General features: G+C 48.6%; 1 protein-coding gene across 1 annotated transcript in view; it reads left to right on the top strand.

Annotated features, from left to right (window-relative positions):
* The first annotated feature begins 446 nt into the window (after positions 1–446).
* The window catches only part of VILL (villin like), a 34,689-nt gene continuing 11,089 nt past the window's right edge, over positions 447–24,046 (top strand). The window contains exons 1-10 of the mRNA XM_040061321.1: positions 447–565; positions 11,228–11,309; positions 12,811–12,885; positions 15,320–15,516; positions 18,562–18,670; positions 18,968–19,078; positions 20,515–20,714; positions 20,802–20,880; positions 22,225–22,323; positions 23,890–24,043. Of these exons, the coding sequence (XP_039917255.1) occupies positions 11,241–11,309; positions 12,811–12,885; positions 15,320–15,516; positions 18,562–18,670; positions 18,968–19,078; positions 20,515–20,714; positions 20,802–20,880; positions 22,225–22,323; positions 23,890–24,043 (1,093 nt within the window). The 5' untranslated portion in view covers positions 447–565; positions 11,228–11,240. The remainder of the gene's footprint in view (positions 566–11,227; positions 11,310–12,810; positions 12,886–15,319; positions 15,517–18,561; positions 18,671–18,967; positions 19,079–20,514; positions 20,715–20,801; positions 20,881–22,224; positions 22,324–23,889; positions 24,044–24,046) is intronic.

The following is a 24,046-nucleotide window of genomic DNA, read 5'->3' as shown; positions in this document are numbered from 1 at the left end:
ACCCCTGCTCCCCATCGCCCTGGGCTCCTTCTGAGCGCAAGGACACCCAGCTCGGCTTTGCAGGGATCTCCCCCGAGCACTTTTCCCCTCGGAACAGCTTTGCCAAAACCGGGGACAGTCAGAGCCAGCGACTGGAGCTGGAACTCTTTGGTCCCTGAGCAGCACCGCACCTTGCTTTGTCCCGCAGAGGCTGAGAAAAGGGCCCCCCAAAAATATACATAAACCCCTCCCGTGCCCTCCTAAACCTGGACAAAACAGGTTTTTTAATGAAAGCAGCGCTCAGTCGTTATTCAGTGCCTTCAGAGCGGTGGATATTTGATGCAAACAGAGTTGGTTGGAACTCTCCCGTTCCGGCTCCCTCTTTGTCCCTCCGTGAGCCTGGGAATGGGTGTGATCTCCGGGTAGGAGTGTCTCCGCGGTTAAGTAGAGGATTGAATTACCGAACAGCGCTGTTCCCGAGCTGACAAGGTAGCAGGACAGTGAACAAAAAGTGCCCTGGGACTCGGCGAAGAGGAGAGAAGGCGCTGGGCTTGGTGGAGAAGGGGCACCTGCGCTTGGCAGCAAGGTAAGCAGCCTCCCTGCACCCCTGCCAGCTTCCATAGGGCCAGAACTGCTGAATGACTTTTGTTACGTGTTAGAGCAAGAAACAAACAATAAATTCATATGCTACATACTTAAAAAAAAAAAAAAAAAATCCTCCTCCGTTAGGCTGTGTCTGCTGAAAGGAGCCCACCCTGATTGACATCAGGGCTGGAACAAGCGGCTCCGAGCTTGCCAAGAACCCGTCCGGGCTCCGTGTCAGCTCCGAGGACGCATCTTTCCTTTAGCTCTCTGCACAGAGCGGCTTTGATTTCGCGCAGCCCCCAGTTAAGAGCGTTTTTTGGGGGGCTGGGTTGTTTTATGCCTTGCTGCCGCGGGGATTTGCCGAAAGCTCGCCCGCCTTTGGGGCGCACTTAGGGATGCAGGCGGCCACAGAAAGTCTTTGGAAGTTTTCATCCATTTTTATTTATTCCCGTCTGATCGGCAGATCGCTAATGACCGAGCTGCTGTGCTCTGTAAACAGAATGTTCTCTCATCCCGCTCGTTTGAGTTGCACTGGGGTAAAATTGAGTTGTAATGGAGTTGAGCTGCAGGCTCACTCGCCAGTATTTTTCTTAGGCGTGCCTATTAGGAACATAAATATTTAACACAAAGGAGAGCTGATATGAATTAGCATCTGTGGGAGGTTCGCGCTTATTCAAGGCTGCCCTAATGCAGATGTAAACAAGTGTTAAAGCAGCTGAAGCAAACCGGCCCCGCCAGAGCAGCGCTTAGCTGGTGAATCATCCAGGTGCTTTTTACGCACCGCAGCGAAATGGGCTGATTAGAGCCTGCAAAGCAGAGATTAGACAATCGCAGGGCACTGGCTTTCCTCTTCCGCGGGGTTTTACCTTTCCCCCGGGATGCCAGGTGGAAGGCAGTGCAAGGATGGGCAGATCAGAAAAAAAACCCCTATAACCGTCTTCCCTCACCTTCCTCCTGGCAGAGCCAGGTGAGCCTCCCCTGCTCCTCCTCCTTCCTGCACAAACAGGATGCCTTTATCCTCCTCCAGCTCCCTTCTCCCCGGCAGACACGGTCTCACGATGCTTTTTGCCAGGCAGGACTTTGCGGTAGCTGTTGCCAAAGTCCCCCAGCCGGGAGCAAAGGTTTTGTGCCATGGCTGCGAGCAGAGTCACCCTAATCTCCTGCTTTCTCCTCTATCTTGGGGCGTCTGCTTAGGCTGAGTCAGTAAATCCCTGCTCTTGCCTGGCCAGGGATGCTGAAGATGTTCCACGGTGTCTCCTGATCTTTCCCATGGAGCTGTGCAAGTTTTTTTCTGGACTTTGAGCACGGAAGTTGTTATCTTTTCTGTTATGGACCACCCATCCCACGGTGATCCATCCCCAGGTTGGCTTGGACACCTGCCCCATGTTTGGAAATGTGCTGGGGCTCTGCTCTGTGCTGGGCACATCCTGCTGGACTGAAAACCTTCCCTCAGCTTCCACAGAGTTAAATACGTGGTGACCCACTTGGAAGCAGAATGAAATGCTCAGTGCAGCGCAGGGAGCTCAGGCACAGCCAAAGCCTTGGTGTTACCTGCCCCAGCTGTGTTTCTGTCACCCCTGGGGAGCACTTGTGCCACCACTGACCCTCCTCAAGGTCCCTCCTTCATGACATTCTCGTCTCAGCCTTCTGAGATTCTCACTGGGCTGACACAAGCCACAGGTTGGGCTTTCCACATGTGGAAGGTCCACCTGCCCGAGGAAGGACCCCAGTGTGGTCACACCACACCCAAAATATCTCTGCTCCAGCTCTTTGTTTGTTCACGTGTATTCTTCAGCTTCTGTTGTCCCCTCAGAGGAGCAGATCCTTCAGTCACAGGGGGAAACACTCTCCCACAACTCATTAAAACCTCTCCTCTCATGAGCTCTCTCTCCATGTAATACAACACTGGTTTATCCAGGAGGATTATACATTTCTACTGTATTTCCACCCATTCTGGGTGTGAAAGGGATGCAGAAAGGGGTGAATATTGTCATTTCAAGTCCTTGGCATCTTTCACTCTGAGAAGTCCAGGTATCAGGTGATGCACATCCAATTCAGTTGCCTTGATTTCCAAGGATGTCTGCTTGTAACAGAAAGCCTCTCGTTTGTTATCTGTATTACCTGAGCCTCTCCAGGTTTATCTGAGGCACTGCTGGGTACAGTAACAGGGGAACTTGTTATTGCCTTATATCGACATCAAGGATGTGGCACGTGGGGGATGTTAAATTGCACGGTTGGGCTCCGTCCTGGGCAGTTCCTGTGGAAGGAGCTATTCAGGGCAGTCAGCTTCTTCTACCTAAAAATGTCCTGTTGCCATGCCCTGGGATGAAAGGAGAGGGTTGTGCCTGGCCCTTTATTTAAAACTGCCCTTACAAAAACAGCTGCCCTGGGTAGGAAGCAGGCAGTGCTGGAAATCACGATCTTTTTTTGGGTCAGAGAGACTATCTGGGTACCCATCTTTCCTTTGGGAGTGTGCTGGAGCCTGAATTACTGTCCTTTGTTGCTATCCCACCCATCCCAGCCTTTCAGATGCCTTGTTCCCTTCCTGGTGCTCAGACAAATCTCCCATTGGCAGCTCCAGGTGAAAAAGGCTGTCCAGGATGAGTGACTCTCTCTAAAGCAGGTTTTGTGGCATTTTCAGGGATGTTTTACTCACCTGGCTTTGTGCTGCTCTCTCTGCTTTCGTTTCTGCCCAGAGAAGCTGAGTGGCCCCTCCAAAGTCTCAGGAGAACCAAGAGCAGCCTCAGAGCCCCCTTGGGGCTGGAAGGGCTGGATGGCAGTGAGCTTCCCTTTGCTGCTTGAGAAACAAAACTACCCCCCTGAATAAACTTTTTACAACTCATTGGGCCTGAGATGAAAGTGCAGAGTCACCCACAGAGCACCTGCTTAGGTCCAGGGCTTTTCATTTGCAACCCAAAATGGAAACCTGTTTGGGTGGGCTTTTTTTGCAGTTGTTTTGGGTGTTGTTTTTTTGTTTGTTTGGGGGGTTGGTTTTTTGTTTGTTTGGGGTTTTTTTGTTGTTGTTGTTGTTGTTTTTCTTTCTTTTTTTTTTTTTTTTTTTAATGGAGCTCCTGGGTTTCTCATCCCAGGCTTGATGTCATGCTCGCAGGTCTGAACTGAGACAAAACTGAAACGGTCCCTTCTTTTTGGTAGTTAATATTAATCTTGCCACTTTTCTCTGGGAAGCCAGTGCTCTGGAACCAGTTCTCCAGCTGGTCTGAGTGGAGGCAGAACAACTCCCCTGCTCCATCACCACCAAAAAAAGGTCCTGAGGGCAAGGGACCTCACCAGGGAAAAGCTGCTCTTTGTCTTGCATGTGTGAATTCTTATAATAAATGTAAAACTGTCACGTGCAGCAGCAAAAATCCTAACTCTTAGACTTGTCTTTTGAGAAGGATGGGCCAGGTGGACACTTGGGTTTAAAGGAGGTTTTATTTCTGGTATTTGTCTCAGTTCATGCTGGCAGAATCTTGGGGCACAGTGGGTGGGGCTGAGCCCCCACACTCTGGGAGAGCAGGAGGGAAGTTTGGCAAGCTGGGCTCTCCCCCCAGGGGTTTTCCTGTAAGGCCAAGGGAACAGCAAACCCCTCCTGTCCAAGATTCACTGGAGCTGCCCTAGAGCCAACACCAGGATGAGGGAACCACCCAGGGGAAGCCCTCCTCAGACCTGTGCAGCTGAAACGGAGACACCCAAGAGAAGATGGATAAATCCCAGTCTCCACCCCCCTCTCCTTCCCTTCCTCCAGGCTCTGCATAGCAAGCTGTGGACTTTTCTTCAGTTTCAGCTGCAAAAATGCAGGTTATTTTTAGTTTTTCTCCTTCCTGTAAGCTTTTGAAGAGCAGTTGTTCTTCAGGTCAACAAACACACCTTCTCTCCTCCCTGATGTCTCAGCTCTGGTTTTATTTAACCTGCAGCCATGGGGTTAAATCATGCTCTGTTAAAATGCTGATGTGGGAGAGGATGGGAACTTTTTTCGTGGAGGTGGTGAGTAATTAGAAGTTAGTTGGAACCTGAACCACCTCCCTGGAAACCAGGAAGAGGAATTAAGGTGGCTTTGCTTTCCTTCTGCACCTCCTGCCCTCGCTGTGGCATAAAGCCCTGCCTTTGGATGCAATGCTGGTCCTGAGCCAGGAATCTCTCCCTTTCAGCAGAGGAGAAAGAACTAAAAGAAAGGAGAGATTTGTTCCTGATGAATTGGCAAGCGACCTGCTCACCTTTCCCTTGGGATGGCTCCATGCTGTTGCTGACAAAAACCCCACGGAGAGGGGCTGGAGGTGCAATGGATACCTCTGAAGTGGGTGTGCACCAAGCACAAATTTATTATTTGTCAAAAATGCACCTGGCACCACACCAGCACAATGCTGGTGCAGGGGGCTTGTATGCAGAAGGTTTTTAACAGCTTCTTGTGGCTGTTTGGTTGGTTTTTATTTCCTCATGGATTTTCAGAGAGGTGGGTTTGCATGGTGAGGGTTTGTTATCGGTCACAGGGGAGAGCTTCCTGCAGCTCAGCCTCTGCTGCTGCTGCTGCTTAGGAAGGCTTTGAGGCTTTTAGAACTGCCCTCAGCCTGCAGAGACCCTGCCTGCCGGGAAGAGCCTCCTGCTTTCAAAGACATCCTGGGGAAGAAGGACTCTCCGGGAAAGAATTCAGCCAGGAGCTGCGTGGGTGCTCTGACCTTCTCTGTAGGACACCTACAGCCTGCCAGCCCCACCTTCAGCCAAGTGGCTGCTGAGCTCTGGGCTCCACATCCAGCCTGAAGAATGTGGAAACTCAGACCTCATGACTCGGGAGCTGTGGTTGAAGTCAAAGCTCTGGTTTAATCGTCACGGCATTGTTCCTGCGTTGTGAGAAGTTTGCTGGGACAACGCAGCTCCATCGTTCCCAGGACAGGCAGTCAGCTGGTAAAATTTTAGAGGGAGGACTCAGAAATAGCAGCAGTTTAGGGAAAAAAAAAAAAAAAAAAAAAAAGAATCTGCTCTTACAAATCAGTTTCCCAAGACCATCTGTTTAAAGATCAGGCTGCTGGAACGCCACCAGCAGTGAGATAAACGGAGGGGGACAAGGGGGATCATGAAGAGGATTGTGGAGGGATGAGCAATATTTCCTGGATGGAGTGAGGTGGTGAGCTAGAATTTATGGCAGGTGGAAATGCAGCTGCAGGGGCTGATCAAAGTCAGGAGATAAATCATGAGATGCCTTCCCTTCTAAATCAGATGTGCTCTGAGGGATTCAGAGGGGGAGATGAGAGACAGATTGAGGGCTAGTGCAACTGGCAAAGTGGCTATTTCCCAGCAACCTGGCATTCCCTTGTGCTCTTTGCTTTTATGTTAGGAACAATGGAAGGACTGGAGGATTAGCAGCTGAAAGATGAAGCTCACAACCTCTGTGGTTTTCTGGGGATGACCAAGTATCAGCTGCTAAGTCTGAGGTGGCAAAAATGGCCGGGAGGGGAGGGCACAGGTTAGAAGAAGTCACACTAAGCCAGAGGTCTGTTTGTTGTAAGGCCTGGGGTGGTGGTTGGAGATGGGGTAAATTTCCAGGGTTCAAGAGACAGAGCATCTGGGTCGAGGAAACGCTGGTCAGCTTTTTTTTTCAGACATGGCAAAATAGTTATTTGTTCTTTCAGAGCCTGAGAAACTCCTTGGCGAGGTGAATCCAGGTTTCTGCATCCTTTAAATTTACTGAATGGGAAATTCAAAACCTCTCCTGGGCTGTAGAGCACTTACAGTTTGAGAGGCCATCATTAACATTAAACCATCTCTTCATCCCAGGCTCTTACATCCTCACTCACATTAACCCTGAGCATCCTCAGCATCCCAGCCCAGGAGCACAGAACAGAAAACACCAGTCACCTGTGGTGTGGTGATCCCTGGCAGCCATTCATGGAAAAAGGGGAAAACCTGCCCCTCTTAGACCAGAGAGGTCCTCTCTTATCTCCAGAGCTGCTGACCCTGAGGAGAGCAGCACAATCTCAGTTCACCCCATCCAACGCCCCGCCTCGGGTTTTGATCCAGCACTACTGAAGTCTAAAAAAGCCCTTCAAACCATTTCAGCGTCCATCCTGATGATTTTGTAGCAAGGACAGGGGATCTTTTCTGACCACTGGAGGTGGCTGAAGCACGAGGGCCAGTCTGTGTGTTTGCCTTGTTGCCAAACCCACGGGAAGGAGCAGCTTGCTGGAAGTGCAGCACCTGAGCAGCAGCTCATGGCCACAGCGCCCCGGGAGCTGAGCCCAGAGGGCAGAGCCCAGCCACTCACCCATCTCATTTCAAAGACATTAAGTAAAGCCAAGGCTGCCAGCTTCTCTAATAAGCTGTTCCAATGTTTAATTGCCCACCGTGATCAGAAATAGCATCTTATTTCAAGGCCTGCTTTACGTAGCTTTAGCTGCCAGGCAACAGCTCTTTCCAAGCAGGCTGAAGTGCTCCCTGTGGTCACCCAGGCGTGTCTGGGCAGAGCCCTGTCCTCGGCTTGAGGGCCACCCTGAGCTCCTGGACCTGGACTTGGAGCAGGAGGATGAGCTGAGCTGTGCTTTTTCCTCTTTTCCCATCCCCACAATTCCCATCCTGCTCCCTGCCCTCATCACCCGCCGTGCTCCAGCACATCCAGCGCGGGCTGGAGGAATGTCTTACAGCCCTGAGCGTGTGCCAGCGGGAGAGAGAAGACAAGGCCCACAGCTTGCCCTCCCTACCCCTGATTTTGCTGTGGCATGAAAGACAGCTTACCCAGGCTGAGTGCTGAACTTCTGGACAGCCACTCACCGGGGTCAGTCACTGTTCCTGAGCTGCGGCTGATGAACCCCACGAGGGAACTCCAGCATTGAATTTCCCTCCTCTGAGCAAAACAAGAGTTAACCGCTGTCCTCTCTGCAAACAAAAAGTGGCACCGACTTGGGCCCAGATGCCCAACTGTAGTGCAGACAATGACAGCAATTCAACAGCCCCTGGTTTACCTCATCTAATGCCAGTGCAAGTATTCCCAATAATTAGGCCTTTCAGCCTGGAAAGGCTGCATCCACAGCTGCTTCCTATTTTCCCAAAGCTGTACAGAGCATTAGTCATTTCACTGGGGGAGTTTTTTATTGCCGTGACTACAGCCCAGTAAGCGTGAGCCAATGCAGCCCGAACTCGGAGCGTGCTCCAGGACTTTGAAATGTTCCCCTGTCCCCTTTGTGAGCCCTGGTTTTTCCTCCCCACCCAAACAGCCCAAGGCTGCCTGGAGAAATGTCCTGCTAGGTCTGGGTTCCCGACACGGACTGAGCTGACCCAAATGGGCAGTGATTGCTGGCACTTCCACCCCAGCTGTTAATCATTAACCGGCCTTGGGAGTGACCTTGACACTTAATTAGTCATGTAGGCCCTCCTGAAGGCCAAGCTCTTCCCCACGCTGTGCTGGCTGGAGAGGGGATGAGGGCTGGACTTAGCGGGCAGGAGCGTTGTTGTGGTTTTGGCAGCGCACGAAGGGCAGTGGGTGTAAGGGAGTCCCATCTGCCTTCTGCCATCCAGCTTTGTCACCTGCATTGTGACAGGGAAAGCTTTGATTTTAGCTCTGGAGGCTCCAGGTGGCCCTGGATGTAACACCCAGCCAAGGGCCAGCCACCCCACATTCGGTTTCCAGGTTCTCTGCCCTCAGCCAAGAGCAGCGTTTGACCTCTGCAATTTAATTTACAGCACCTTAACCAAGTGGTGATGACCCAGCAGAGCGGCTCCAAGGCAGGAGCTGCCCTTGCTATGCGGTGGCCCCCTCTCAGCCCACATTCAGGGGGTGAACTTTCCTCCTCTTCCCATGGAGAGAGGAAGATTTCCCTGGAAATGGTGGCAATAGGATAGGCTGGCCCTGGAGGTGGAAATGGAGTAGTTGCATGTTATTAATGTGGGGGCAGAGAGATGAGCTACAGCTGCTTCTCTCCTCCCTTCACAGGTACAGCTGTGTCTGCCCAAGGAAGCAAATCCATAACCAGCGATTTTCCCCGGTGAATTCCTGCCCCAGAGGCGGTTGACTCACGCTGCTTGCCAATTTGCATTTCACCTAAGGCTGAGCAAAACTGGTTTGACTGAGATAAGGGCTGCCCCAGACACTGCTGTTGAAACCCCACAGTGAACACTCTTAACATCCCTCTTTTTTCTTTCTTCTGCTTCTTTTTAAATTCTAAAAGTTTCTGCCCTTCATGGTTTCAGCACAGATGGGAAGATTTCACTCCATAAATACCAGATTTCGTGTCTGGACAGGAGTTGAATTATGGGATCATCTGATTAAAACCCCACATTAAATCATTAATGAAATGAGCTGTCTGCTTATATCAGTCATATTCCTATTATTTCCAACTTGGCCACCGGCCGAAAGACGCTGGAAAAGTCCAAAGAAACAGACAGCCTTGTCTGTGATTCACACTCCCCCAGATAAAACACTTAGGAGGAAGGGAGGGACACCATTTCTCAGAAGAGCAGGGGGTCAGCATCAATTGTGAGGTTTCAGATGGAGAAAGGATCCCCAGGAGCAAAGGAGGTCCAAAATCCTCATTTTTACCCAGATCTGTTTGATCGGGAATCCGTGGAGCGCTGCTGGCTCTCGGAGGGCTCTGTCCAACACGACTGCCTGTGGCCAGAGGAATCTCAGCATCCTTTGGGTTAATTTTTCTGGGAGAGGTTGGGGTGCTGGGAGCAGCAGGGATCCAGCTGTGTCTCACAGCTGGCCAGCTGCTGGTTTCCTGAGCTGTTAGCAGGAGAGCAAGATGCCTGCTGCCTTCCTCGGGGAGAAGAGTCAGTGGTGCTAAAAAACTTCATTGCCCTCAAATACAAACGTCTTTACTGGCTTTGTTTTCAGGTTCTGCCTGTTTTGATGCTGGAAGGAAAAATCCCCAAATAAATTTAAAATGTGGCCGAGGGAAAGAGGCTTCACTTGAGTTTTTCTTTGATAGGGACCTTTTGAGTGTGACATTAAAATAAAGGGGAGGTCTTTCAGTTAAGGATCTGAACTAAGACCATGTTTTTGTATTTAGTTCCTGATAGCCCTGTACTCCAGGGCTGAAGGTGAGTCAGGGCACCATTTAGAACAGTGTCTGTCTCCTCTGTGGACACCGAAATATCTTCCTGCATCTGGCTTTTAATCTGCGTGGGTGTCAATCACCTTTCTGGGAATTGAAGTGAAAAATGTCTTTTTTTGTCCTTGCTGTTTGTCTTCCTGCCTGAAAGCTCTCTGGAGGACCTCAGAGGGAGCTGAAGGTCACTGAATGTGATCCTGAGGCTGCATGGACTCAGTCTCCAACAGTTCCTCTGTGTTCAGGAGAGAATGACCACTTCTGTCTCCTGCTGCTGAGCACTGCCAGACTCTGCCTGCTCAGGTAACAGAGAGGTGCTGGAGCTGTGCCCAAAACACCCCAGGAAACACCTGCATCTCCCTACTGCCTGAGCAAGGAGCCAGGGTCCGGCAGCTGTGGGAGGTCTGGATGGATCAATGTTCCTGCCTGTGGCAGCATTTTTGGTGCTCTTACTTCGAGTGCTAACTCTTCAGGGTGACCAACACTTGTTAGGACTTTGTGGTGTCACATGCAGCACCAGTAACACGAGCAATAAACACCTTCTGGCGGGGATCACAGCTCTGCTCTTGCCCTCCTGCAGAAGAACAGCAAGCTGTGTTTTCTCTGGAGTCTGGGGCTGAATTTGAGCAGGACTGGCTCACAAGGAAAGGGCTGATGTGAGTTGTGCCCCTGCCCTGTCCCGTAGCTGCTGCAGCAGAGCCAGCTCCGGTAGGATGTGACTCCACGTTTTTATGTACATTGCTTTGGGATTCCACTCGCTTCAGGAAGTTGTCCTGTAAGCAAGCTGGGTTCAGAAGTTGTTTCTCAGCCAACAACCCCAGCAGTAGGAACAGGCAGCATAGCTAAGGATGGTCTTTTCTTTCCCCCCACAACTGGTAGATGTGATAGAGGACAGATGGGAGACCTCCACCCATCAGAGGAGCAGCTGAAGACACAAAAACCATCTCAAATAATCTCAGACACCTTTGTGTGGGCAACCTGAAACCTGCTTCTTCCCCATGCAGGCAGCAGAGCTTAGGAAGTTGCTGGGATTTGTGCAAAATCGACATTCTGGTTATTGATTGGATCACTCTGTGTGCTATACTGCGCCTGCACCGAGCTGGGAGTCCTGCCCTGAGACACCTGTCTTAGTTTAGACCTGAATATTGGCCTGGAGTAGAAGGGCTTCATTCCTTGGGCTCCCAGTGCCCCAAGGCCAGGAGATCTGACCTGCCCTGACCTCCAGTGCCTGGCCCAGGAGGGCACAGGACTCCTGGAGGTCCACTCGTGTCTCCTCCACCCCTCGTGCCGCGGTGGGAACAAACCAGTCCTGATGTCAGGTCCAACAGCCCGATGGATCCCTTCCACCTGTTCAGATCCAGGGAAAATAATCCCCCACCCAAACAACAATGTCCTGTCCAGTGTTTGCTGGGCTGTGATCCTACACTTTGCTTGGCCCTTCATGAGCATGGACAACGTGGGGATGGGGGCTCATCCCATTTAACCGTTAAAAGCAAAGGGACAGAGACACTTCCAAGCGTGGATTTTCTGCATTAAACCTGCTCTGATGGTAAGAGCTGACCAGCACACTCACTGTCACATCCAATTATATTAATTATTTTGGGTTTTCTTCTCCCTTTGCCTTCCAGCTCAGACTGCAGGATGGCAGACGGTGACACAAATCTCCCAACCATCGAGAGAAAGCTGGGACTGCAGATATGGGGAATTGAGGTAGGACAAGAGCGATGGCACGCGTCCTCTGCCACGATCATGTCACGTGTCCTCTGCACAGCTGTGTGTTTATCTTCCAAGGAAGATGAATTCTTGCAGTAATCTCTGTGGGAAAAGAGGGTCCTACAGATAAGATACAGTGGGAAACAGACTCAGTATTTCCCCGTGAAATGTTCGACGTGTTATTGTTCTGGTTTCCTGCTCTGTAAAACGGAGATGATAATATTTGCTAAGGAAGCAGGAATGTGGTGGGACTGAAATCATTCCTGCAGCTTTTCGAGGGGTTTTCTCACCGCTTTTTGGAATCAATGCAAGGCTGCTTTAACACACCAGAAATTCCCTGTTTCACCAAGCTGGGTTATCCATAGGTTGCCTTAGTCCACACCAGCACCTGCCATGGGGGAGGCACCTATTTTTGCAGCAAAGGCATTCCATGGAGACTATCTGTACTTCTTCCTTGCCTTTCCTACTCTGTGTCACTGCAAGGAGAGATCCTGCAGCCTGTGGGGTTGCCTTTTTTCTGGTGGTGGTATCTGATTTTGGATTGGAACCAAGCTGTGCTCGGTTCCGCCTTTTTTCTGGCCCAATTCACCAAGAACATTCCCCTGCAATGAGAGTGGGTTTAGGCTGAGGTGCAGAATCCACTCAGGGGAGCAGCGGGAAGAGTCCCCAACATCTCCAGGTGATATTCAGCAGGTCACAACCATGTTCCAAATATCACAGGGTCTTCACCTTTCCTTTTCTCTCCAAAGCACTGCGCTGAGCTGCTTTCCAGAGGATCTGTAATTAGAGCTGTGTGGGTTCACAGGGGTCAGGCTGGTATGCTGGGAGACAAGTCAGGCCAGCAGGAGAATGCGTGTCTCTAATTTCAGGGAACCTCAGAGCCAGCTCCAGCCCAGGAGCTGCGTGTGGACTGGTGGGTGGCACAGCCAGGCAACTGTGCTGGGCAGGTGTGGCTGGTTAATTACACACTTGTGCCAGAGGATGTTTGCAATTAGGGTCTGGAAGGGTGAGGGATCATCAGTCTCTTCAACTCTGCCTTTTCTCAGCGCTGTTGGTTGCCCTGAGCCCCTGGCAGAATGGTTATCCTAACAAAGTGCTGAAAGTTATCCTTGAACTCACGGGCACTGAGTAAAAAACTGTGCCCAAAACTAAACCTAGGATGAGATGTGCTCACTCTCCTGGGAAATTCCCTACAAATGCAAGCTCTGGAGCACTTCAGCCTGACCCCCAGGTCTAAATCCACAGGATTGCAGAAAAGCAAGGGGAGTAAAACGTACTTGTCAGTCTGTCCAAGAAAAACCATCCTTTTCCTCTTCTCACGCCTTTGTATTTTGAATATTCCCTCCAGAAGTGGCTTTTCCCAGCTCACAAACTCTGCCCTGAATCTTCCTTCTCCAAACCCTGATTGTCACCTCAGTGTTTTGCCTGTCCTGTTTCATACACACCAACTTCTGCCTCTCCACTTTTAGCAATGGCCCCAACTCTGATTTCCTTACAGAACATGAAGATGGTTCCTGTACCTGAAAAAGCTTATGGGACTTTCTTTGAAGGAGACTGTTACATCATTTTGCACGTAAGTAAGACAGCAAATGCTGGTCTCTGTTGAGCAGCTGGTTCAGCCCTCGTTATTTAGATCTGCCTTGGTTCCTAGGTACCTTGTCCTGTGGAAAAAGCACTGTTGAAGTGGTTGTGCCTGCGTGCTCACCATCAAATCATGGATCTGAATTTCACGTGGCTGTTGTGACAACACTGTCTGTTTAGTAAATCAGAACTTCAGAGGAGCCATTAACTTAGTAATTCATTAAAAGTGTTTATCTTCCAATCAACTGAGTCATGCCCAGGCATGGCAAAATGACCAGTACATTCCTGGAAAATTCGATCAGGGCCCTCATTTAAATGATTTATGGGAGTCCTTGGAGGATGTGGGATGTGACTAGCTGGAGGGTCTCATTTTTAGCAGGTGATGTGGGACATGAGGATGTTCCATGTCGTGAGTCACGTAAACAGCAGAGGCTCTGCAGCCCGTCTCATGTCCCCATAAGGACACTTCAGCCCCACCCAAATTTGGTCCAGACCTACCTGCAACCAGCTGAACCTGGCCTGGCTGTGAAGGACTGCTGAGAACCAGCTCTTCTCTGTGCAGCCTGCCTCGTGCTCTCAGATTTTGGCAGGAGGATGATGTGTTACACTCACCTCCTAAAATCCCTTCCATACCTCTTCATCTGCACAGAGCGACCCAGGACCCACTGTACCAAAACCCATCCATGTGGTGGAAACCAGAAGCATTTCCCATTTCCTGGGTCTGAATGTGCCTCCTGCAAGCATCTCTGTCAGTGGAGAGGCAGCAACACCCCCAGTGCCCTTCAATAACCAACTGCACATCCACCATATGCCAGGATGGGAAAGCAGGCTGGGATAGCAGCACGGGATGTGACTCCTGCTCAAATACCTCACACACATGCACTTAGGGCACTTTCTGAGTACTGAAAACCTGGGCTGCAGGCCCACAGACACGCTTAGAGCAGAACACTGGAGTCCTTGCAGGGAGCTGATGGTGTAAACATGGATTTTGATGCTCACAGGATCAGCTTCTGTAGCAGCAGCTTCCCCAGGCAGGAGAGCCCTTCATCAGCCCACTATTCTCCTTTTTCTTAGAAGACAGGAGGACAGAAACTCTAATCTTTGCATTCTGCTTTCTGGAGCCTCTCCAAATAAAGATTGTCCATGGGACAATGGGGCTTTGATCATCTTCAGTAGCAATGTATTAAACTGAGTGATTTTTCCACAAATTAATTATCTCTGCCTGAAGGGCAGAGCTGTATTTTATTCAACTCTTTCAGCTGTGTTCCGCTGTGGTATTACTGCACAAAGCAAATAAACAGAACTTAGTGTCAAATCCAGCTTATAAAATGAGCTTTTATTACCTTTCCCAGGTGTCCACGATGGGATTTAACACAGTGGGTGCTGAAAAATAACTGGCACAGCTCAAATAACAAGGAGCACACCTTCTTCTCAGCCTGCTTGCCTCCTTTTTCTAGGCTGCTGGGTTTTTCTGTAATAAGATGAATCCCAGCATGCACACACCGGCTCAGCTTCATTTGGAGTTATGTCTGTTTTGCAAGTCAGCAGGAATTCCGAGGTAGTTTGTGCTGCTCTGTCGTGTGTTATCAGAACAACAACAGGAAAGAAAGGGTAGCATCTCCAGGCAAATGAATAGCAGTGTGCATTGCATTTCAAAGGGTGATCCATGAAAAGAATCTGCTCTAAGTCTTAATATCAAAATATACAATAGTAGGACAAGCCGAACACATTAATTGCATGGGTGCTCAGTTTTCCTTAATAATAGGTGTTATAAAAGAATATCAGACAGAAACATCCTTCAGTTCAGTTTATAAAATCCATCAATTACTCTGTTGAATAAGGAGAGCTCCAGGCTGAGCTCCCAGGGTGTACCTGAAGCTGTGTCCTCTACCCCCTTGCCCAGGAGAAAGGCAGAACTGGGAAAGGTCACTTGGTTTTCCAACATGAAAATGGGCTGTGCTGTGAAGGTTCTTGCTTCCTTTCTTCCTTGCCAAGGCCGGGATTAATACACGGGAAACCTAGGTTTTGTGTTCAGACTTGGATGTTTATTATTTTTTATCTATTTACAGACTCACAAGTCATGAGCTCTAACTACCAAGTTAGAGAAACAAGGTAAAATGGAGCACTTCTAACTCTTTCCAAGGTTATTTAAGCACTTATCACCCAACAACAAGGTGACACCTATATTATTTATACTTTTGACCCAATAATGATCACCCAAGGCTCTCAATGCGGACCCAGTTACAGAAAACCACCCAAACCCATGAAGAAGAAGGGAGAAGAGGAGAAGAAGAAGGACTTAGATAAGGCCCAAATCCTCCATCTTAACTCATACGTATTACTACATACTAAAATCCCCAAAATCCAAGTTTCCAGAACCCCAACGCCGTGCCTTCATCCAGACTTGTCCTTCCCACCTCTTCCAGACCAAAAGGACGTCCCGTGGCTCCGCCGTGGATCTGCACTACTGGATTGGCAAGGATTCCTCGCAGGACGAGCAGGGTGCCGCGGCCGTGTACGTGACGCAGCTGGACACGGCGCTCGGGGGCAGCCCCGTGCAGCACCGCGAGGTGCAGGGACACGAGTCCGAGACATTCCAGAGCTACTTCCGCAACGGCATCATGTGAGTAGCCCCAAATGACCTGCTGTCCTGGTTTAGGGCAAATTCGAGAGGAAAGCTCTGAATGGGGTCCCTCCGGAGAGCAAACCCAAATGACCCCTCCCCTCCAATCGGTCTGGGAAAAAAAGTCTCCCTATAGAAAAGTGGAAAAAGCTATTTAACAAACAAAGTGCCCACAAGCACAAAAAGGAATAATATGAAACAATAGAACCTCTCTCTGCTCTGAGGTGAGATGGCAAACTCAGAAAGTCCTTGCTGTAGTTGTAGCTCGGCTCGCCCAGTCTCTTATCAGTCCCTTCGCACTGGAAAATGTCTGGGGCCCCGAGGGCCAGAGGTGTGAGCTCCTGGTGTTCTTCTGGGTTTTTCAGTCCAGAGCAGGTTTAAACAGTCCTAAGAAAAAGAAAAATCAGTCCAGGGACTTCTCTGCCTCAGGTAGCTAAAACTGACTAAAAAGCACAGGAGATCTGTCCCGCTGTCTGTCCATGCTGCAGACAACACAGTCTGTGAGCAGAATGTAGAACAGTGAGTGAAGTTTCTGAAAACAAACTCTGCGCTTCTTCTTTCCCCCTCTTCGCTCTCAGAACCTGTCTGAAAGGTACAGAACACAATATACAACACAAACAGAGCAGAGGACTGGGGATAAAGGCATCATAAAGGCACTCTAGGACACCTGCACTGAGATGTAGGTCGTGGCCCCTGGGGTTCCCTCTGCTTCTCTACATGAGACATCCATGTCTCAAAAAATGTGAAAAATACGGTGATGTTTTCCTCTGTGGGGCCAGAATGTTATTAGCTCCACAAAGGTGCATCACACCCGAGGGTTGTCCACAGCCTCTCAGAAATGGCTTATAAAAATAGCAAGATGGTGTTTAGAAAAGCAAAAGGTTTTAATTAAGACAAAATTAACAAACTATACAAAACAAAAGAGTAAAAGCCGTGCAAAGTGCAGAGAGGATACTAGCACATGCTATCACACCTGGAAAATGCCCTGAGTCTCCCTGCTCTCCTTTAAGTATGTAAAAATTAAGGTGGGATTTTTGGCATGTTGCCCAATAGAAATAGCTACAGTTCTTGAGGTACAGCTTAAACTGTCCAAAAGTGCCTTTGTGTTGGAGTCAGGCCAATTATTGTGAGAATATCATCAAAGTTTCTGGTTCTTTGCCTTAGAAGTGAAACAAAGACTTAAACCCAAATCCTTTCCCAATACAGGAACACCTGCTAGGTTGGGGGTGCATTACCACAATACAGGTCAGCAGTGACGCTGGTTAAAATTCAGAGCAAAGAATTCCCATTTTGAGGGAATTGTTTATGACATTCAGTCTGGAGCCTTTGTCTGGCATTCTTTTCCACTGGTCATTTTCCCAGATAATTGCAGTAATTGAATCTCAGCCTCCCTTTTGTTCACCTCAGGGTCTTTGTTCCTCTCCTCCTCACACTTTCTAGTGCCCATTCAGAGCACTTCAGACTAATATCTAACTTAAAGTGAAGTGCTGATTTGACTCATACTGGGTGTAATATTCCTGCAGTGGAAGGAAAAAGTGACTGAACTTCTGTCATCTAAAAGATACTGTTGAATATGTGATATGTTGATATATAGAATCCAATCCCAGGGTCTTTGCTCACTCGGGTTTTTGGAAGGACTCCAATCACTGTCCTCCAAGGAAGATCTTCATTGGCAATAAACAGCCTGAGTGCTTTGGTTTCAAACTGCTGAAGGAAACTCAGATGAAAACCCATTCTGGGTCAATGTCCTTTAGCCCAGTCTGGCTGGATATCTCTGTCTTGTGCATCTCAACAACCTCTGATGAATCACCTCAGAACTTTTCTGAGACAGAAAAGTGCTTTTAGCCTCATCTTAAAGATGAGTAAGGGACAATGAAAGACTGAAAATCAGACCCTCAAAACCAGTCTGTTTGGAAACCTATCTGCCTCTGAAATCAGCATGAATTAGAATTCATCTGGGTATAAACAACCATCCCCATGGTCAGTGAGGAAGTCTGGGGCAGAATGAGAAATTAAAGCGAGTTCTTTCCACATCTTGGCAGGTGGACTAATCACCAGAACATCCTTCTGTGGATATCTTAAGCTGGGGCAAACAAGTCTAAAATCACATTTCTGACCGCACTAGCCAGTACGTTTCCAGCTACAGTAAAATACATCTATTACCCACATGGCAAAACCTACAATCAACAATTGTCTCTTTTTTCCCCTAAATGGCAGTTGCATTGTGTCAATTATTACTGTAGTGTGAACAGTAGATCGGTTTTCTAAAATGGTCTAGGATATGTAAGAGTGGATTAGACTTACCCAAAAAATATTAAAAGGGCTGTGGGACTTCCTGTGGGGGGTTGAGCCCTCTCATGGTTGTGCAAAGTTGCCACAAGAGAGGGGATGGCATTGTGGCATGAAGTGATAACAGTGCTGAGAGTGCCTACTGCAAAGTGTGTGTTCAAGGATGGAAGAAAAAAATTCGTAGGTAAAATCTGAGAGAAAGACAGCATCCTATTCCTGTTTACAGTTTTGTTCTGCTTCTGGCCACAGTTTCCTGTCTAAGCTGCTTTTAATGAAATAACTATTTTGAAGAAAACAAAGTTTTAGCAAGAAGTTTGCTTTCTGCCAAGTCTGTTTCATATTTTAATTGAATGCTTACAGAGTATTTCAATTTTGGGATGCCACTGCCGTGGTCATTGGGATTTTCAGTTTGGTTTTGTTACAATTCCATTGCCATCCCTGACATGCCTGTTCATCTTCTCCCAAGATGTTTAATGCTTGAAATCAATGATCTTGAAAGTCTTGTCCAATGTAAATTATTTTATGATTCTATAATTGTGTGCACAAGACCCATAAGAGACAGACAGACATTATGATGAGGACCGTGAACAGCAGTGAGACAACCCAGCATTTGCCACTACAGTTTTAGGACTTTGAGGTTATTTTGCCTCTAGATTTTTTTTTTAGGTGCCGCCAAAAGCTCAGGAGCATTTGAGAGGATAGAGGGGAAGGTATTTTCTAACCAGCTCTAACTCTTTATTCTCCTCTACACAACAGCTACAAGAAGGGAGGAGTGGCTTCAGGATTTAAGCATGTGGAGACCAACATGTACAACATCAAGCGTCTGCTTCACGTCAAGGGCAAGAAGCATGTGTCAGCCACAGAGGTAAGAAAACTTTGCTCTTCTTATGATCATTTCTCCTTCCCTCTCCTCCCTCACTCATTTTTGAGCAGATTTGCCCAGTGGGTATCTCATTTCTCCTCAAGGACAGTTTTCAAGTCCTCACTTGAGGGTTTGGTGTTACCACTGTGCTCAGTGAAGACCTGAGTGTCAGCAGAATGAGCAGTCACTGCAAACCCATTCTTACATCCCCAGGGACAGGTTTGCCATGGCTGTGACTTGTCACCTGCAGCTCTCCTCGTTCTCCACACTTTGCCAAACTCTCTCCTTTCCCTGTGACAGGTAGCGCTCTCCTGGGACAGTTTCAATAAGGGAGATGTTTTCTTGCTGGACCTTGGTAAAGTGCTGATCCAGTGGAATGGACCCAGCTGCAGCATTGCTGAGAAGTCCAGGGTGAGTACAGGCGAAAGCCACTTGGTTTAAGGTGGCAATTTTTGATGCCTAGGGGAAAAAAAAAAAAAAAGGAAAAAACTCATAGTGTTTTCACAGCTAAAATCTTAAGAGCAACAAGATGGAGATGATGTTAATAGTGACAAATTTTCTACTTGCCCATCTGTTGGTTTTAGAGGCCCATGAAATTTCTTTGCTACAATCCAGACCTGGCCTCAGGTTGTGTTTCACAGGCAGCCAAGGGCAGGCACATCTCTAGTTCCAGCCCCAGAAAGTCATCCAGCTCCCTCAGAAGCTCATCTCCATCCCTCTGTGCCCTATTGTTTGCATGGCATAGGGTTAGAAAGTCAGCAGCTCCAAACTCCAGTAGGTTTAGCTGCAGTAACCACCCCAGGGTAGATTAAGTTTAATTTTTTTTGTTTACAGCATCCACAGGGAATTCTGGCTTGGTCAGTATGAGACAAACAGGAATACATAAACCAAGGTGCTGATAGGTCAGATATATAGCTCTTAATGCACTCTGCAAAGATGTCATTATCCTCATTTTACTGATACAGGAACCAAGATAGAGAGATATTATAAAGCATGATACAGCAGTGGGTCATCAGCAAAGCTGGTGGCCAAGCTTGTGGCCATTATAATATTAAAGGGCAGGTGGGCCTACTCTTTGTGTGGTGTCCCCTGATGAACTGGGAGAGAGGGAGTCTCCACTGGGAGAGGGGGAATCTCCACAGGGAATGCCATTTTTGGGGCGCAGTGGAGATCCTGTGGATACTGAAGAGGACACAAAGCAATCCTCAGCGCAGGAGGGGGAGCAGGTTCGTGGCTGCTGGGTTCATCTCAGGCCTCAAGCAGGTCATTCCCTATGTCTAATAAAGAGAGGAGTCTTTCAAAGCTGTTGCAGTAAGAGTCATGGGAACAAAAACAAAAATCAATTGAAGATGGAGATCTCAGACTAATTGGCTGCTTAGCATTTCACGCTGCTCTTCTCACAGAAGATGTCCACGTTTTTTGAGCACTTGAAACATTTAAATGTAAAACTTCACCGCGGGGCGGCCGAGATCCTGCAGCTCTGCAGCATCCTGCCTCGTTGGCCTCAGCATGTGTTCATCTCTCCCCCAGACCATCCCAGGAGCCCACTGGACCTGCTGGTGCACAGTCACTCACAGGCAGTGCCTACTGTGGCTCCCACACCCCTGTGCCCTGCGGGAGCAGCGTCAGCAGCGACTACAATTAGCAATATTTTCCTATGAGTTAGTTAATAATCAGGCATTACAGACGTGTCTGCTTCTTTAATGGCTAAATTTGGAAGGCACTAGGAGCTTCAGAGAGCTGTGGTAATCTGGCTCGGGCTGTTGGTTCTCAGTCACCGCTCGGGGCCTGGGGCCGGCTGGATTTGCGGCGCGCGTCAGGACTCACCCCTGCGGCTCCTTGCGCAGGGTCTTGCTCTGGCTCGGAGCATCAGGGACAGCGAGAGGGGCGGCCGTGCTCAGATTGGCATCATCGACAACGAGAGGGACTCCCCAGACCTGATGCAGATCATGAGGATGGTGCTGGGCGAGAGGCGCGGGGAGCTCCGCGACGCCACCCCCGACACCAAAGCAGACGAGCTGCAGAAAGCGAACGTCCGGCTCTACCAGTGAGTCCTGGGCTGTGCTCCCCACCCCATCCCTTCCCACAGAGGGCTCTCCGGGGTCTAACTCAGCTCGGTGGCTCTGTCTTGCAGCGTCTACGAGAAGGACGATGACCTGGTGGTGCAGGAGATCGCCACCCGGCCCCTGACGCAGGATCTGCTCCAGCACGAGGTGAGACAAAGCCAGAGCAGACTTTCCAGCAAGAAAAGGAGGCTGTGGCTCACTTTGTTTTCAGATGAGCACCTGTTCCCTGAAAATTACCAGGCCTTCCATCACTAGGAGAGCTTAGCCCTGCTGTTAGGTTTAGGACAGCTTAGCCCTGCTACAATCTCAGCAGCCGGAGGTAGGTGGTGTGTTGAAGCTGTTCCAAGAAGAGATGGCAAATTGATGCTCGCAGCCAAGGATTATATTAGCTTGGCAACCACAGTGAAGGAGAGCTGCATACCAGGAATAAATTCCAGATGGAATGAAGGCTTCTGAATACCTGATGTTCAGGGATAGCCTTCCCTCTGCTGACTCCAGAGCAAATAAATACACTGCTCACGGAGATTTGTTCTCCTGCCGTAGCAAGTGGCTGGTCTCAGTGACCCACCCTGGACGGAGATTTCCTGACAGACCCTATGCGCAGGGTTTTTCAGAAAACAGAGGCTTTTCCTCTGACTAAAACTTGGCAGAGAATTGCTCATCCTTAATTCTCTGCAGTGCAGGCCAGCCTATTCCAAGGCAGCACTGTGTTGCAAGGCTCCCGCTCCCCTTTTCATCCTGATGTCAGCCCTGTTAAAATCTCAGCCTCACTTTGCAGACATGTGAAGCCTTTTTTTCTTATTTCACAGTTCAGTTTGGAAAGGCGCAGCCTTTGGTCCCACAGTGTGTTTGGAGCACCAGCTCTCAGCAGTGGGGATGGGCTCAGGACAAACCTCACTCCCTTTGGGTTTGGGATCCTGCTGCGTTCACAGCAATGCAACACGTTGGGCTCCAGATCAGGGATCTCAATGAGGACAAAATATTCATGCAGACGATGTCTAACTTGAACCTTTCCTGCTCCTTTAGTAGCAGATTTGGGCATAAATGCAGGCAGCAGCAGGATGTGGTTGATATTTCAGCACACACTTCTCCTGCCCCCTTCAGACCCCCTTTTTGGTTTGAGAACACCTCCTATGAGGTGGTAATAGCCAATTTCGAGCAATGCCTAAGAAAAATACATACTTCATCTAGTTACAGTTATAAATCAGCAACCTGGGCCGGGTGTGCCCACACCTGTGAACCCCTGCCCTGTGGGGTTGGTGGTGGTTGTACTCTATTTGCCAACCATAAGAAATTCATCCTCTGTCACCTCTGATAATGGCTGCACCAGGGTTAAAGCTCTGCAAGGCAGAGAAATGAGCTACATATAAATCTAACCTAAATCTTCAAGAAGGTCTACCTGATTAGGCTACAAATGATGAGCTTTTCCTGCACAGAACTGTTCACGTCTGCTTTTTTTTTCTGTTTCCTGTTTTTTTGGTTTAACCTCAGGACTGCTACATTTTAGACCAAGGTGGCTTCAAAATTTATGTCTGGAGAGGAAAAGCCTCCAGCCCAGAAGAGAAAAAAGCAGCATTCACTCGAGCTGTGGTGAGTTGTAATAGAGTGCAAACAATATTGTGGGCAGTTGATATGTGCTGATTCTAGATCTCACCACTAATTACAATTAAGTGTAGGTCCCGGGGAGCTGGCCTGTGTAATAACAGAGAGAGAAGTTAAATGCCTAGGGGAGGCATGATGACATAAATATAAAATTGTTTGTCATCAAATTGTGCCAGGACTAACATCTGCCACTAAAACTAAGGAAAAAAAATGGTTAAAGAAAATAAAGTACAAAAGAAAATACTTTTCTACACAGTAAATAGTGAACTTCTGGAAACTGTTGGTTCAAGGGATGGTGGAGTCAGAGAGGATCAGCAGGGTCAGAATATGATTAGACAAAATCATGGCCAAAAGGTGCATAAACAGATAATAAAGGGGCTCTGACATCCATGTGTTATTGTCTGTCAGCATTCCTCAACCCTTCCTCTCTGAAAAAATCAGCCTCAAGGGAGCCTGAGCAAGTAAGATATTTGGTATTTTTTTACAAGTTGGCTGGTTGAAGTGAAGGCTATGAGGGAACATGGCTTTTAATTAGATATCTACTTATGGGAAGAATATAAATGGCTTCATCTTCCATGAGATCTAACAAGGAGTTACTGAACTTCAGTGGTTCCACCTTCAGTAAGGTCCTACCTGGAGACACCCAGCTTCAATAGGATTGCACCCGTTGTCTCAGAGGAGAAAAGCTTAAAAAGCTTTGCCTTAAAACTTGCCTCACTGTTCTCTGTGCTCCTTTCAAGAGCTTGACTCAGGCTCATTTTAGTAGGCAATCATCTCTGCAAATTCTGGCCCAGAGCTACACGTGTAGAACAAAAGATATGTCTTTCTTTCAGTGTGGCAGGTGGGAGGGATGGGAGGACCATCTGCTCTGCTTTTCCCTGAGGGCAGTCTGTGGCTGCAGTTTTTACAGCAGAAGCTGGATGCTCAGAAAGCCACAACCAGGCTTCCTTCCCTGAGCCACGGCTGCCAGCACTGCACCTCGGGTCATCCTGGAGCCTCCTGAGATAAACACAGGAGCAGTTCCCAAAACTGAGCAAGGATTTTGGCATCGTGGCAGTACGCATTTTCTTCCCACTCATATTGTATCAAACACCTCTGTTGAAGTAGTCTTTTAATTCAATGGTAGAACTATTGCAAAGAAATGATACAGCTTAAAGAAAAAAAAAAGGAGAAAAAATATTTTTGAGAGTTCAGCCCCTTCAGAACAGACTTCATGGTCTGGGGGTCTGGGGGTGCTGAGCTGCCTCCACCCCTTCACTCACATTCTCACTACCAGGCTAAAGGCAGGACTGTCTTCCTGGCTTAGAGAGGGACAAAAAGTTTGGAGAAAAGGGGCAGTGGTAGGGTTCATGTCCCTAAAGACAAAAGTAAACATGGATACTACAGCAAAAGCCTTCAGTTACTTCTGCTCTGTCTGGATGCAAATCTTGGACTGAATCCTGCCCTGTGTTCAGTGAGGGACACTCACTCTTCAAGCTGGTTCAGGCCCACATGCCTCTTCCCATGTCTGTAAAAAGTAAAAAGCTCACTAACGACCCCTCTGAACCCCACCAGGGTTTTATCCAAGCCAAAGGCTATCCTTCATCCACCAACGTTGAGGTGATCAATGATGGAGCAGAATCAGCCATGTTCAAACAGCTCTTCCAGAGGTGGACAGAAAAGAATGAAACACAAGGGCTGGGCAAGGTCTACACTACAGGCAAAATTGGTG

This window comes from Hirundo rustica, chromosome 1 (assembly GCF_015227805.2).
Source record: "Hirundo rustica isolate bHirRus1 chromosome 1, bHirRus1.pri.v3, whole genome shotgun sequence".
NCBI lineage: Eukaryota > Metazoa > Chordata > Aves > Passeriformes > Hirundinidae > Hirundo > Hirundo rustica.
The sequence above is the reverse complement of the archived record's forward strand: the minus strand, read 5'-3'. Positions and strand labels throughout refer to the sequence as shown.